Source organism: Sus scrofa, chromosome 6, assembly GCF_000003025.6.
Source record: "Sus scrofa isolate TJ Tabasco breed Duroc chromosome 6, Sscrofa11.1, whole genome shotgun sequence".
Classification (NCBI taxonomy): Eukaryota; Metazoa; Chordata; class Mammalia; order Artiodactyla; family Suidae; genus Sus; species Sus scrofa.
The window spans coordinates 59,036,180-59,052,477 of NC_010448.4; the positions used below are offsets into that span (position 1 = coordinate 59,036,180).

General features: G+C 43.4%; 1 protein-coding gene across 8 annotated transcripts; it reads left to right on the forward strand.

Moving 5' to 3' along the window:
- PIGE-108A11.3 (leukocyte immunoglobulin-like receptor-like) lies at nucleotides 6,702–10,467 on the forward strand. 8 transcript variants are annotated; one of them, XM_013988693.2, is made up of 8 exons: nucleotides 6,707–6,864; nucleotides 7,034–7,069; nucleotides 7,244–7,528; nucleotides 7,673–7,975; nucleotides 8,191–8,487; nucleotides 8,727–9,029; nucleotides 9,544–9,594; nucleotides 9,729–10,467. In XM_013988693.2, the coding sequence occupies exons 1-8, from the start codon at nucleotides 6,831–6,833 to the stop codon at nucleotides 9,863–9,865; spliced, it is 1,446 nt and encodes a 481-aa protein (XP_013844147.2). In that variant the 5' UTR covers nucleotides 6,707–6,830; the 3' UTR covers nucleotides 9,866–10,467.

The following is a 16,298-nucleotide window of genomic DNA, read 5'->3' on the forward strand; positions in this document are numbered from 1 at the left end:
TCCACAGCCAGCAAGTTGTGAAGCTGGGAGGGGTGACGGACGAAACGGAAGGGCTCCAGAGAGAGACGGGATCTGAAAAGAGAGATATATTTTTTCCCTTCTCCTTCCTTCTTTGAAGTGTCATGTCACCAAGCCTAATATGGTGATTCACTACTAGACTATCCTAGCTCTAAACGACTGGAAGCAAGTCCATGGTTATGCCCTGGGATCCCACACTGACTCCTTGTGATCCAAGGGGATCTGGAAAGGCAGAGTTCTCACAGTTGGCCCTATGGTGTTTCTATTAGAAAGAATTCGCTGTCTCTCTGTGTTCTGGCTTCTAGTACCACTCTCATGGAGTTCTCTTTTTCTTGAAGCTGTGAATTGTCTTGCTTAAGCCAAAATTATACCATGGCACTTTCTCTTATTTTTCCCTGCATGACATAAAATTAAAAGGACTATGATATAGTTCCTGATCACCACATTTTCCAGCTCTCCTCCTCTTTCTGACCACAGCCCCCAGGCACGGTCTACAGGTGGGCAAGGTTGGGTGGCTGTTCTGGTCAATGGGCTTCAACCAGAGGTGATGCGCATCACGGCCAGGTGACGTCTTAAAGAACTAGCGCATGCTTCTTCATGTCCTCTTCCATCTATGTAGACAGAAGATGATATGGTTCCAAGTGCAAAAACATGAGATTGTCATTTCCATCAGTTTGCATCTGTGCAGTAAGATAGTGACCCAACCACACATTATAGGCCATGACTATACACTTACAATAAAACAAAGCATTCAGTTCATCAGTCACACTCAGCACATTTTAAGTGCCAAATAGCATCATGTGGCCAGTGGCCGATGGTGCTGGACCAAATAGAGATAGAAAACGTCTTTCACCACAGAAAATTCTATTGGAAAGTGCCACTCTAGATCACCAAATGGATGTAGATAGGATCTGGAGCAGTCTTTGCATGTGTTATGCTAATCCACTGAGATGTGGAGGGAGAGCATGCCCACTGAAGCATAACCCAGCCTAAAGTGACCCACCAGACGTCTCACTTAAACAACGGATTTGAGAGTCTTGTGCCATTTATTTTATTATTTATTTATTTACTTTTACCTTTTATTTATTTATTTTTCTACTGTCCAGCATGGTGACCCAGTTACACATACATGTATACATTCTTTTTTCTCACATTATCATTTTCCATCATAAGTGACTAGACATAGTTCCCAGTGCTACACAGCAGGATCTCATTGCTTATGCATTCCAAAAGCAATAGCTTGCATCTATTAACCCCAAGCTCCCAGTCCATCCCACTCCCTCCCACTCCCCCTCAGCAACCACAAGTCTATTCTCCAAGTCCATGAGTTTCTTTTCCGTGAAAAGGTTCACTTGTGCCATACATTAGATTCCAGATATCAGTGATATCATATGGTATTTGTCTTTCTGACTTACTTCACTTAGGATGAGAGTCTCTAGTTCCATTCGTGTTGCTGCAAAAGGCATTATTTTGTTCTTTTTTGTGGCTGAGTAGTATTCCATTGTGTATATATACCACATCTTCCTAATCCAATCATCTGTCGATGGACACTTGTGCCATTTAAATTATCAACTGATGGTGCAATGTTGCTTGGCTAACCAAAATGGCAAGCTGAAGATGATGACACCACACAGACCTCAATATGCACTGAGCTGGCAAACGGGGTTAAGATCAACGCTCCATGGAGTCTTCACTGCTCACTGGCCTCTTTCTGTAATCTGTTTCCACCTACTGGCTTAGAACTTAACTCCAAAGAATTGTTTTACTAAGAGAAATGTCAGAATCATCAGAAATGAAGACATGCTGGGGCTTTGTTTCTTGCTGCTACTGTGAGTGAGCATTTCTATTTTAATGACAATATAGCCATGTGCATAAGGTCAGTAAGAATCTGATCTCTCTATAGAGGACACAGTTAGAAATACTGGTTATACTGCCATGGCTTTGAATGAAATGTCACATTTAGAAGATACATAAACTCAAATATGACCAGACAGCTTTAAGGACTTTTTTGAACCATAAAGTCTCTTGGAAAAACAACCTGTTACTTCACTTATAGGGGCCCCAGAAGATTTTTCTAGTGAATAAGGAAGGCCACTTCCCAGAAGTTGCATGAATCTCAAGCTATTTCGGGGAACTCAAAAAGAGGAATTCACCCAAATCTTTAGATATTACAGGAAAAATTGGATGGCAAGTCCTTGACATAGCTTTCCTGGCCTTGAGATGCCTTGAAAAATTACAATCTCAGATTCCTTATGAACATTCCAGCACAGCAAATTTAAAAGAACCTATGTGATCCCTTACACGTATGCAAATAATCAGGCCAAGTTTATTGAAACTTTTGACATTTTACAAATAAATTCACCTTAATTTGTCTAGATTTGGTAGAAAGGAAGATAATTTAGAGAGAATAATTGTGTTTCAATACAATATCTTTGTGTATATTGAGGTTTTTTTTGAATTGTCTACATCCAAGATGGGTCCTTGATGCTACGTCGCATTATTGTAAAGTTTAACTGAATGATTAAAAAGATATTCTAAGCTTGTTTCTGAAAATTATCACAGTAATCTATCTTTGAATGAAGATGAGATGCCGTATGACCTGCCACCACAGGATTACACACACTAAAGAATACATCATATAAAGGACTCCCTCCCTAACCTAGATGAAAGGACCCTTATTAGGTATTCTTAAGTAACTCATACACAGCAAAACTGAAGGTAACTAACTTTTGAATTCATCATTACCATTTGGGAAGAGCCTTTTCACTGGACTGACATATAGAAAGGACTGCTGACTTCAAAAGGCACCCACACAAAGATGAGAAGATGACAGCAACGGTAGAGAGCTGGCCCAAGAATCTGAACCAGGTCTATAAGACCCATACTACTAGTAAAATTAAACTGTACCAAATATTTGATTCCCTATAAATATAGAAAGTTATTGTTTCACTTCTAACCTATTTCTCCTGATGTTCAGCATAAGCAGGACATTCTCTATAAAGCTGTCACATGGTACAAATACTCATGAAATGTATCACTGTTTACTTTAAATCTAGTTCTAAATGCACATATACAAAGTTCATGTGACAAACGACTATAACTGACAAAAAGTATAGCCTATAAAATGTTTCCCCATTAGGATACCTTTGAGCTTGTTAACTATGATTAACAACGGATTAGTTGTTAACAACTGATTACCCTCCAACATGGGTAATTAGGCACAGGTGCGTGCATGCACACACACACATCCACCTCCACCCCAATACAGAAGGCCTAGCACAGAGGGATATGATGGACCAAGGGCAGGCAGCATCCACCCTGGCATCGAGGAACATGTATTTTTTGATCATCAATTCTTTCTATCAAAATATTTTAAAAGGGGGAAATGATAGGAGAAATTTTCATGTATTGAAATATGGGGAAGTCATTCTGGCTCTACAGAATTTAGCTTAAACTGTATGCTGACCAGAACAGCCTCTTTTATGGCCTATGAAACATGCTTGTACATCTGCTTTAGCCATTAAGAAAAAGAATGCATTTAATAATCAAAATAGAGTAACTATGTTTCAGGCATCCAAAACAGAGTTCAGTGGCCATTCAGATGTGTTCCTGTATTACTGAGGATTTGAATTTTGTGAATTATATTAAACTCAAGGGCACCAACAGCCAGTCTTAGAAGAGTATCTGCTAGCAGCTGCCAAATGCAACATTATAGCCTCTTGTAACTATTACATTTTTCTTAGTTTGGAAATAGAAACTCAAGCTGTAGCTTCCCAGAAAAAGGCACTAGATTCTTTACCCAGAATAGTAATAAACAACAAAATTTCTATAGATTATACTTTAGGAGAAAAAGGAGGCATATGTGTAGTGGCCAATAACTCCTGTTATGTAAGATTATTATCACATTGAAGTTAAAATCTACTTAGATAAAATGAGATAACTGACCACTTGGCTCCAATAAATATCATCACAAGAACATGGATTCAATCTCTTAAGAAATATCTTCTCATAGATCCCATTGGGAATAAGGTCTAGATTTGAGGGTTTAAACAGGGTACTGTTGTTTTATGCTTGCTAAGATTTATGTTCCTTCTTGTCATAATTATATACTTGCCATTTGTTTTTATCCTTAAGCCCAAAGTCCCAACCCATGTGATGATCATTTAACATAAGGCCTAGACCTAAAACCTTGGCCTCATCTTGGGATTCACGAATATTTGCAATCAAATGCAAAACAGTTTTATTGCTCAAAACTTATGATAGTGAGATTGATGCCAAGAGTGAGGACCATTGCTAAACTCCTATGCAAGCTGTTGACCCTAATTGTAATGATGGTTCTGGTTTCTCTTTACTGCTTCCTCTTACTGGTGTCTGGTATTTCCTGAAAGGCAAATACTCTAATCAGATCGACCAGGGGTAGAAATTTGAGCAAATGTTCACTATGTCACATGGACATTGTTGTGTGGTACATCTGAACATTTTTAAGAGAATAAATACTACAAGCTCTCATCACAGGGGAAAAAAAGTTTTTGTATCTACATGAGATGATGAATATTAACTAAATTTGGTGTGATCACTTCATAATATATGCATGTCAAGTCATTAACATATACACTTTGAACCATCAAGTATATCTCAATAAAACAGGATAGGTGTGTAAATGATTAGATAGATAGATAGATAGATAGATAGATAGATAGATAGATAGACAGACAGACAGACAGACAGATAGATTTAAATTGTGGCAATACCACTTCTGAAGGCAGTCTTTAGCTGGCTACTTCCTCTCTTGTTCTCACTTCACTATATGGAAGTGAAGGGACATAGGCATATGTCACCATTCTCAATTAGGAGCTCTGATGAGGACCATTCCTGTCTGAATCCTGAATAGTCTCCATCATTTGAATAGGAGAGCCACATGCAGCATCAGAGGATGCTCTGAAGAGGCAGAAATGACTCAAATGCTTCATGTTGAGGTGACAATCATATTTTGCTTCTTACAGATACTGGCATGTCACTGATAGATGTAAGACCTGCACTCCAGGACCAAAAGGAGCAGTTGCATTTTCCTACGAGAGCATAAGTGTACTGTACAAAATTCCACAAGCCCTCTCCATCCCCTACCCCTCGGTTCACGGTATCTCTGAGGGCACCACTGGTGTCTACACCCAACCAAGGCAGGAAGTGAAGGTCAAACTCAATTCCTCAACTCTTACATCTCTCAGCCAATCACCCAATAAAAGACATTTGGCCTCCAGAATCCCTCTGACCCCTGCTGTCTTCGGCATCAATAGAGTCCAGCTCAGGGCCTGCACATGGACAGGCTTGGCCTATGTGGTCACATCCACCATCCTCCTGGGCCTGAGTTCCAGGCCCACATTCCTGTCTCCAATTCATCCTCCACTTCTCAGTCTTTCTAACGTCCATTTCAGAATATTTCCTGCTCAACATCCTTCCATGGTGCTCACTGTCTTCAGGGTAAACTCCAAAGTCTTCTATCTGAACTCAAGGCTATTCATGATCATCCAGATGTGACCCTCCAACTTCATCTCTCACTTCTGCTTCCCTCAAAACCAGACTCCTACAGTTATACCACAAATACACATGGGGTGGGGGAGAGAGAGAAAGAAAGAAAAAGAAAGAGAGAGAGAAAGAGAGAGAGAAAGAGAGAAAGAAAGAGAGAAAGAAAGAAAGAAAGAAAGAAAGAGAGAGAGAGAGAAAGAAAGAAAATGGGCATTTAACACTTCTGTTCTTTCCTGTATCAGCTTCTCTGAAGACACCCGTACACAACAAATTCCTTCCCAACACCCAGTCAAAACTAGACATAAAGGGAAACTCTATCATTTACATCGCCTGTTAATGCATTTTTGTCTCATTAAGGAGTATGTGGGTATAATATGAGAAATCCACGTAAATGATTTAGAATACTGGCTGACACACCAGTTTTGGAGTAATTGGAGTTGAACTATTCTTTTTAAGTGAAAAAAACTTAAGTATAATCTCCTTTCCACTTGCTATATAGCAGCCAATATGAGCTCAATAAAATTTTCCTATCATACAGTCTTTTGCTTATCTATCCCATTTCTCTTAAATATAAAAGTCAAAGCCCTTGCATGGTGGACATTGCATGACAAGCACCTCCTCCTCGTCTCCTCTCCTTCAGACAGTCTCTGTGTCTCTAGGGTTCTATAGAATGTCCTTTCATCTCTAGAATGTTCTCACTCCCATCCTTCTCAAACAGCTACTCTCACAATCACAGGCTAGACATGAGCCCTAGTTATTCTCATATTTCTCCATATTTTTCCTTTAAAAAGATAACTGAATATTAGTGTTTGATACACATATTCTGCAAATCTGAATTCCCCAAATGTGGCAAATGAGCTTAGCTGTATCACGGATGTATTTCTGGTGTGTGGCACTAATGCCCTGTACATAATTGGTGCTCCGTAATGATTTCTTGATGAACTGACCAAAGACAAGAAGTACATTCCATTTGGGAGGCACTTGGAAAGTAAGTTCTGAGTTCTATTTAGAGACACCCATCAGGGGCTGACTCAGGATGGGAAGTTGAGTCCCTGCCCTTTCTGAACAGGAGTTCAGGCCAGGCAAAAACAGTCAGGAGTCAGATGAGACCTCAGATCTGGGCTGAGATGCCTCCAGAGGGCCTGCAGTCCCCTTGCTGTGGGTCCACAGCTGTGGGAACACAGGTGGGCAGCTGCAGCCCCTGACATACCACATCCTGTGCATCTGTCTGTCCTCCAGGGCCTGTGGTCTCCTTATCTGCATGGGAGGGAGTGCTCAGAGCTGGAGCTATGATTTCCACCCTCTCTGCTCTTCTCTGCCTTGGTCAGTTCTGCAGAGCAGGGAGGGGGAGAGCAGGAGGGGATGGGGATGCTTACCACCCCTGGTTCGTGGGGGACCTCAGCTCATGTGGTTCAGGAAGACTGGGGTCCTGATGGGAAGAATATGAGCCTACACATTTGGTGGCAAATCTCTCACAGGAACTCTCTTCCAGGGCTAAGTCTGGGCCAGAGGACCCGGAACCCTACAGGTGAGTCCTCCCTGGGCTGCCATGTCCCCACCTCTTACTTCAGCTCTGGGAACTTGGAGGGTGGTGGGCTCAGAGATTCTAGGATGATGGTGGTGCAACCCAGAGGAGCGCTGGGCTGAGCTGGGGAATGAGGGGTGGGGAGGTCCTTGGACTCAGCTTCTGACTTCCTCCCAGGAACCCTCCCCAAACCCACCCTCTGGGCTGAGCCAGGCCCTCTGGTCACCTGGGGGAACCCTGTGACCATATGGTGTCAGGGGAACCTGGAGGCCCAGGAGTGCCATCTGTATACAGAGGGACACATAGAGCCATTGGACACACAGAGCCTACAGGAGCCAAGGGACAACATCAAGTTCTCCATTGCACACATGACAAAGGACTATGCAGGGAGATACCACTGTTCCTGTCACAGTCCCATTGGCAGGTCAGAGCCCAGTGACGCCCTGGAGCTGGTGGTGACAGGTGAGAGGACACTCAGGGGGCCCAGCCTCAGGCTCTACCCTCAGGCAGGGGTCTGCTCTCAGGGTGGGTCCCTCTCACAGCCCAGCCCTGGGGGAGCTCAGGGGCTGTGAGCCCCATGTAACAAGCTGCCTCCCTCTCTCCTAGGAGCCCACAGAAAACCTACCCTCTCAGCCCTGCCCAGCCCTGTGGTGGCCTCAGGAGGGAACGTGACCCTCCAGTGTGGCTCACAGGACGGATATGACAGGTTCATTCTGACTAAGGAAGGAGAACACAAGTCCTCCTGGACCCTGGACACACAGCAACGTGCCAATGGGCAGACCCGGGCTCTGTTCCCTGTGGGCCCCATGACCCCCAGCCACAGGGGGACCTTCAGATGCTATGGCTGTTTCAGAGACAAACCCCAGGTGTGGTCACACCCCAGTGACCCCCTGGAGCTCCTGGTCTCAGGTGAGGGGGGCCCAGCCTGGTCCCAGAGGCTTTTGAGGCCTCAGGCAGGTCCCTGGGGGCCTGGCTCAGAGCAGAGCCCCATGTGAGGGGGAGGCTCAGGGGGTGGGGCTCCTGGACCAGAACCCAGAGTGTGAGAGACAGTGAGACCTGGGGGCCAGGAGGGACAAGGGGGTCATGGGGGAAGCAGCCCCTAACCCAGGGCTCTCTCTCCCCAGGGGGCTCTGGGAAGCCCTCCCTCCTGACCCCGCAGGGCCCTGTCGTGGCCTCTGGACAGAGCCTGACCCTCCAGTGTCGCTCTGCCATCAGCTACGACAGGTTCGCTCTGGCCAAGGAGGGGGCACGGGACCTCCCCCAGCGCCCTGCCTGGCAGCCCCAGGCTGGGCTCTCGCAGGCCCACTTCCCTCTGAGTGAGGTGAGCAGCCTCCATGGGGGCCGGTATAGATGCTACGGTGGACACAACCTCTCCTCCCTGTGGTCGGCCCCCAGTGACCCCCTGGACATCCTGGTGGCAGGTGAGGAGCCAGCGGGTCAGGCGGGGACCCACACTCTGCATAGGCCCTGCTGGGGGAGCCCCAGGGGGGATGCTGGGACCAGGGGGAGGGGTCCCCAGGGAGGGAGGGACAGACAGGGGGTTGGGGGGATGGAGAGGCTCAGAGAAACACAGACACAGATGAGCGTCTCAGAGAGGTCCTGCCGTGTCTCAGTTCAGAACCAGGCAGCCGGCAGCTCCTCATCCCCTCCCTCTCTCCAGGACAGCTCCCCGACACACCCTCCCTCTTGGTGCACCCGGGCCCCTCGGTGGCCACAGGAGATAACGTGACGCTGCTGTGTTGGTCATGGAGTCCGATAGACACCTTCCTTCTGTCCAAGGAGGGGGCAGCCAATGCTCCCCTGTGTCTTAGATCAAAATACTATGGTCAGCAGTTTCAGGCCCAATTCTCCATGACTCCTGTGACCTCGGCCCACAGGGGGACCTACAGGTGCTACGGCTCACTCAGCAGTGACCCCTACCTGCTGTCACACCCCAGTGACTCCCTGGAGCTCGTGGTCTCAGGTAAGGGGACCCTTGCCTGCCTTTTCTCAGTCAACCCAGGGTTCTGTCTTAAGAAATGTCTGACACAGTAATGAAGGAGGGGAAACGGGGTGCTCCACAAAGGAGGACATTCAGTTGCCCCTGACTACAGCATCACATCTCTGAGTCCTGGATCCTTGGCTAATGAATCAGTGGGAACTCTCAGATGTGGGAGAATAGATTCTAGGGTTTTGCATCTCAGACTGAACACAGAACACACCGCACTCAATTATTTCTGTACTGAGAGACCACTTTTCTCACTAATCCTGAGAGCCTGAGGCACCACCACCTCTGAACCAAAGTGATTCAAAAGCAGGTTCTGAATTTAAAGAACACAGGGAGGCTGAGGAATCCACTGGAGGAGATCAGAGGGAGCCTGGCAGAGTAGAGACAGGGTTCATTAAGGAACTGTGTAAAAGTTATAAGAACTGGGAGCATTGAGAACACAGAGCCTGGGAGAAACTCTGCACTCACACCCCCACTTCATGATTCTCAGGGGCAGCAGACACCATCCGCCCATCTCAAAACCAGCCAGATCCCACGAGCGGTGAGGAGGAGGAATCCTCAGTTATGGGGCTGGGTTCTGGGGTGCAGGTCCTATAAAGGGGAGGCTGTGCCCAGGATTCTGGGGGGACTGGGATCTGCCCTCACCTCTGTGACCTCTCTGTCCACAACCCCTAGCTTTTCCCCCACAAGACTACACAGTGGGGAACCTCGTCCGGATGGCCTTGGCTGCCCTGATCCTGCTGGGCCTCGGGATTCTGCTCTTCCAGGCTCAACACGGCCATGGAGGAACCCAAGACGCGGCCAGGAGCTGAGCACAGAGGCCACAGGGCACCGTTCAGAGTGGCAGAGCCTTGGCAATGACCCGATGGGCACAGGAGGTTCTGGAAGAGAATCTGCAGTGTTGTGAGAACTGCCTGCTGAGACCATGGAGGGAGAGACGGGGTGTGGGTACGGGCGGAGGACTGGGGAGTCCCCGTGCAGGGCTCTGCCTCTGTTACACCGAGGTGCTCTCCTCCTCCACGGACGCCTCTCCCTGATGGCCTGTCTTCTCTCACATGGCAGGTTTGGGTCCTCACTATATGCACTCATGTTGTTTCACTTACATATAATATATGTTCCTTTATTTTTAATTCCACATTCACTAATGTGTGTTATTGACCTTTATCCATCCATCCCAGAACACAGACTCTGTTTTAATAACTGAATAAATGGGTGAAAACAATCTCCAGTTTGGAAGATATAAATCTAAAATCACTCCCTAAAACTTTCCCAACAATCCATTCTCTCATCAGAGGACACCTGGTAGAGTTTCTCCAGAAAGAAGAGCGGTTTGGATGAGTACAGTGGCATGTGAAGTTGACAGTCAGTGGGTATGCTGGGAAAACAGCTCTAAAAATATATGATTTTTCAAAAGTCCTAAGTGTGGCAATTGTCTGTTTCTTTGGTGGAAATACTCTCTTTTTGGTCAACTTCAAGGTGCCAGTGTGGATGTGCTCTATGCACAGTTGGGAGGTGCAAATGAGAACAACCCAGCTGCAGCACACCTCACTGATGGCCCCAATGTGCACATATGTCTTCTGCAATTTAAAAATTCACAGTGGAGTTCCCGGTGTGGCTCAACGGAAATGACACTGACTAGCATCCATGAGGACGTGGGTTCAATCCCTGGCCTTAGTCAGTGGGTTAAGGATCTGGCATTGCCTTTAGCTGTGGTGTAGGTTGCAGATGTGGCTCAGATCCCACATTACTGTGGCTGGGGTGTAGGCCAGCAGCTAGAGCTCCGATTCGACTCCTAGCCTGGGAACCTCCATATGCCACAGGTGCAGCACTAAAAAGACAGAAAAAATAAATAAATTCACAGTAATGCCTACCTCAGTGTTACGCCACAGTGTCATGAAAATGGGATTCAAAAATTCTACTATATCCACATTAAAGGTAAACAGAGAATAAGGGCACTGTTAGTTGTGGGAGAAAATACTGAGTGCCTATAATCCCAACGTGTCCCTGGAAGGAGTATACATTGTTACAGCCAATGTGGAGAGTAAATAATAATAATTACCCATTAAAAGAAAGAGACACACTGGCCCATAACTATGTATCCTAGAGGATAAGGTGCATATGCATACGATATCTTTGTAACAGAGAAGAACAAACCTGACTCCAAATTGGATCTATTCTTTCAGCTCTGACCTTTATGCTCTGCTGCCTGGGCTTCGTCATGCTATAGGCAACATCCCTTGAAGAAGTTCAGAGCCAGCATGACACCAACATCATCTCCTCTGCCAACATTCTCGGGAATGTGTTATCAGGTCCAAGTGCATGCTGCTCACCACGCAACAGAGAGACGAGGTCTTAGAGCAAGGAATGGCAACTTCATTTGGAAAGTGAGAAACCACAAAGATGGTGGACTACTGTCCCAAAGAACCATCTTACCTGAGTTGGAACTCAGTCTTCTTTTATGCTAGAAGGGGAGCTGTGGCTGGTTGGTGCACAAACTTTTTAATGCCTGGATCCTTTGTTCTTACAGCTTTCCATATAGGTCTGGTCACAATGTTCCTATAAGCCTCCAACAGGACAAAGGTTCTTCTCTGTTATGAAACTTTTTATCCTTATACGAATGGAAAGGTCAGAGCCTTGAGAAACGGCTCTCTGTACCATTCTACCCATCTCTGGGTTGGTTTGTGTGCCAGTACACACCATCTTGATTCCTAGAGCTTTGCAGTAGAGTTTCAAGTCTGGAAACACGATACCTTTATTTTTCTTTCTCAAGAGCTTTGGCTATTCAGGATCTTCTGTGTTTTGATATAAATTTTAGAATTATTTGTTCCAGTTCTATGAAAGATGCTGTTGGTATTTTGATAAGGATTGCACTGAATCTGTACTTGCTTTGGGTAGAATGGACATTTTAATGACATTGATTCTTCCAATCCATGGGCATAAGATCTCTTTCCATTTGTGTCATCTTCAATTTATTTCTTCAATGTCTTATAGGTTTAAGAATACTTTTTTTTCTTAAATCTCCTTGGTTATATTTATTCCTAATTATTTAGTTGTTTTAGTTGCAATTGTGAGATTGTTTTCTTAATTTCTCTTTCTACTAGATTGTTTTTAGTGTATAAAAATGAGACAGATTTTTTTGTATGTTGATTTTATATCCTAAAACTCTACTGAATTCATCTATTAGTATTTATAGATTTTGGTGGAGTAATTTTGGTTTTCTGTGTATAGTATCATGCCATCTACCAACAGTAACAGTTTTACTTTTTCTTGCCTTTTTTTTTTTTTTTTGCTTTCTTTTTATAGCCACACTTGTAGCATACGAAAATTCCCAAGCTAGGGGTCCATTTGGAGCTGTAGCTGCCAGCCTACATCACAGCTCACCACAATGCCAGATCCTTAACCCACAGAGTGAGGCCAGGGACTGTGCCCACAACCCCACGGACACTAGTGGTGTTCTTAACCCACTGAGCCACGACAGAAACTCCTCTTCGTGTCCATTGTAGATGGATTTTATTTCTTTTCCTTGCCTAACTGCTGTGGTTAGGACTTCCATTACTAGGTTGAATAAAAGTGGGGAGAGGGAGCATTTTCTCTCGTTCCTTAATTTAGAGGAAAAGCTTTCAGCTCTTCACCTTTCAAAGTGATGAATGTAGATTTAAAAAACCCTCAACAAAATATTAGCAAACTGCATAAAATATATATTAAAGGGATCATACACCATAATCAAGTGGGATTTATCCCAGGTATGCAAGAATTCTTTAATATTTGCAAATCCATCAATGTAATACACCACATCAACAAACTGAAAAGTAAAAAGCATATGACCATCTCAATAGATGCAGAAAAACCTTTTGACAAAATTTAGCACCCATTTCTGATAAAAACTCTCCAGAGAGTGGGCACAGAGGGAAACTACCTCAACATAATAAAATCCATATATGAAAATCCCACAGCCACTATCATTCTCAATGGTGAAAAGCTGAAAACATTTCCACTAAGATTAGGAAGAAGACAAGGATGTACACTTTCACCACTATTATTTAACATAGTTTTGGAAGTCCTAGCCATGGCAATCAGAGAAGAAAAAGAAATAAAAGGAATCTAAATTGGGAAAGAAGAAGTGAAACTATCACTGTCTTCGGACATGATACTGTACCTAGAAAACCCTAAAGACGGGACCAGAGAACTGTTAGAGCTCATCAGTGAATTTGACAAAGCTGCAGAACACAAAATTAATACAAAGAAATCCACTGCATTTCTATATACTAACAATGAAAGACCAGAAAGAGAAACCATCCCATTTACCATCTTATCAAAAAGAATAAAATACCTAGGAATAAACCTACCTAAAGAGACAAAGGACCTACGCTCTGAAAACTATAAGACACTGATGAAAGAAATCAAAGATAACACAAACAGATGGAAAGATATGCAATGCTCTTGGGTTGGAAGAATCAGTATGTCAAATTGTCAAAATGACGATAATACCCAAGGCAATCTACTGATTCAATGCAATCCCTATCGAATTACCAAGGACATTCTTCACAGAACTAGAACAGAATATTTTAAAATTTGTATGGAAGCACAAGAGACCCCGAATAACCAAAGAAATATTGAAAAAGAAAAACAGAAATGGAGGAATCAGACTCCCTGACTTCAGAAAATACTACAAAGCTACAGTTATCTAGACAATACAGTACTGGCACAAAAACAGAAACATACATCAATGGAATAGGATAGATAGCCCAGAAATAAACCCAAGCACCTGCAGTCAACTAATCTATGACAAAGGAGGAAAGAACATACAGTGGAGGAAAGATAGTCTCTTCAATAAATGGTGCTGGGAAAACTAGAAATCTACATGGAAAATAATGAAATTAGAACACTCTCTAAAACCCTACACAAAAATGAACTCCAAATTGACTAAAGACCTAAATACAAGGTCAGATACTATAAAACTCCTAGAGGAAAACACAGGCAGAAGGCTCTTTGACATAAATCACAGCAACATCTTGTTTGATCTATCTCCTAGAAGAATGACAATAAAGAAAAAAATAAACCAGTGAGGCCTAATTAAACTCAAAAGCTTTTGCACACCAAAGGAAACCATTAAAAAAATGAAAAGACAACCCACAGAATGGGAGAAAATCTTTGCAAACGATGCAACAGATAAGGGCCTAATCTCCAAAATATACAAACAACTCATATAACTCAACAACAACAAAACCCCCAAAAAACCCTATTTTAAAAATGGGCAGACGACCTGAATAGACATTTCTCCAAAGAAAACATACAGATGGCCAACAGGCACATGGAAAAATGCTGAAAATCACTAATCATTAGAGAAGTGCAAATCCAAATACAGTCAGGTACCGCATCACACCTGTCAGAGTGGCCATCCTTCACAAGTCAATAAATAACAAAGGCTGCAGAGGGTGTGGAGAAAAGGGAACCCTCCTACACTCTTTGTGGGAATGTAAAGTGGTACAACCACTATGGAAAAAAAGGATGGAGGAATCTCAGAAAACTAAATTTAGAGCTATCATATGATGCAGCAATCCTACTCCTGGGTATATATACCTTGACAAAACATTCATTCAAAAAGCTACATGCACCCCTACTTCATGGCACCACTATTCACAATAGCCAAGACACGGAAACAAGCTAAATGACCATCAACAGATGAATGGATTAATATGTGGTACATATATGCAAGGAATACTGCTTAGCAGTTAAAAGACAAACTAATGCCATTTGCAGCAACATGGATGGAACTAGAGATTTGCATCCTAAGTGAAGTCAGCCAGAACGAAAAAGACAAATACCATACGACATCACTTACTTGCGGAATCTAAAATATGGCACAGATGATCCTACCCACAAAACAGAAACAGATCCCTCAGCCAAGGAGAGCAGACTTGCGGTTCCCAAGGGGGAAGGGGGAGGGAGTGGGATGGACGGGCAGTTTGGTGTTTTTGGATGCAAACTATTACCTTTGGAGTGGATGGCAATGGGGCCCGACTGCACATCACAGGGAACTGTGATTGGGTCACTTTGCTGTAAATCAAGGATACTTTAAAAATGAAAAAAAAGTTACAGTAAAAGGATTATACACCATAATCAGGTGGGATTCACTCCAAAGATGCAAGGATGGCTTAGCGTCCATAAACCAATCAGCGTGATACACCACATTAACAAAATGAAGGATAAAACCACAGATCCTCTACATAGATGTAGGAAAAAAAAAAACACCTGACAAGATTCAACACTCTTTTATGATAAAAACTCTCAATAAACTAGGTTTAGACAAAATGTACCTCAACACAATAGGCCATAATGACAAGCCCACAGCTAACAACATACTCTATAGTGAGTAACTGAAAGTTATCCCTATAAAATCAGGAAAAAGACAAGGATGCCCCCTCTCACCACTCTTATTCACCATAGTATTGGAAGTCCTATATAGAATAATTAGGAAAGGTAATGAAGTAAAAGGCATCCAAATTGGAAAGAAAGGAGTAAAACTGCCACTATTTGTGGGTGATACAATTTTATATACAGGAAGCCCTCAAGAGTCCAACAACAAAAAAAATACTGGAAATTATAAATAAATACATCATTTGAAACTATTTTCTGCCATTCTGTAGGTTGTCTTTTTTGTTTTTGTTTTTCATGGTTTCCTTTGCTGTGCAAAAGCTTGTCAGTTTGATTTATTTTTGCTTTTATTTCTGTTGTCTTGGGAGACTGACCTAAGAAAATACTTGAAGGTTAATATCAGAAAATGTTTTGCCTATGTTCTCTTCTAGAAGTTTGATGGTGTCTTGTCTTATGCTTAAGTCTTTAAGCCATTTTGAGTTTATTTTTGTGCATGGTGTGAGAGTGTGTTCCAGTGTCATTGATTTACATGTGGTTGTCCGGTATTCCCAGCACCACTTGTTGAGGAGACTGTCTTTTTCCCATTTTATATTCTTGCCTCCTTTGCTGAAGATTAATCGACTGCAGGTGTCTGGGTTTATTTCTGGGTTCTCTATTCTGTTCCATTGGTCTGTATGTCTGTTTTGGTACCAGGCTTAATCTCTAAAATATACAAAGAACTTATACAACTCAACAGCAAAAAATAAAAACAAGCAAACAAAAAAACAACCACCACCCAATTGAAAGATGGGCAAAAGACGTGAGTAGACATTTTTCCAAAGAAGATATACAGATGACCAATAAGCACACGAAAAAAGGCTCAACATCACT

What these genes read in the sequence shown, in the direction of transcription:
- PIGE-108A11.3 (XM_013988690.2), top strand. Translation starts at nt 6,904, where the DNA reads ATGGGGATGCTTACCACCCCTGGTTCGTGGGGGACCTCAGCTCATGTG. An exon ending in CCTGGAGCTCCTGGTCTCAG is followed by an intron (nt 7,976 to 8,190) that starts GTGAGGGGGGCC and finishes CTCTCTCCCCAG; the next exon opens with GGGGCTCTGGGAAGCCCTCC. An exon ending in CCTGGACATCCTGGTGGCAG is followed by an intron (nt 8,488 to 8,943) that starts GTGAGGAGCCAG and finishes CTCGGCCCACAG; the next exon opens with GGGGACCTACAGGTGCTACG.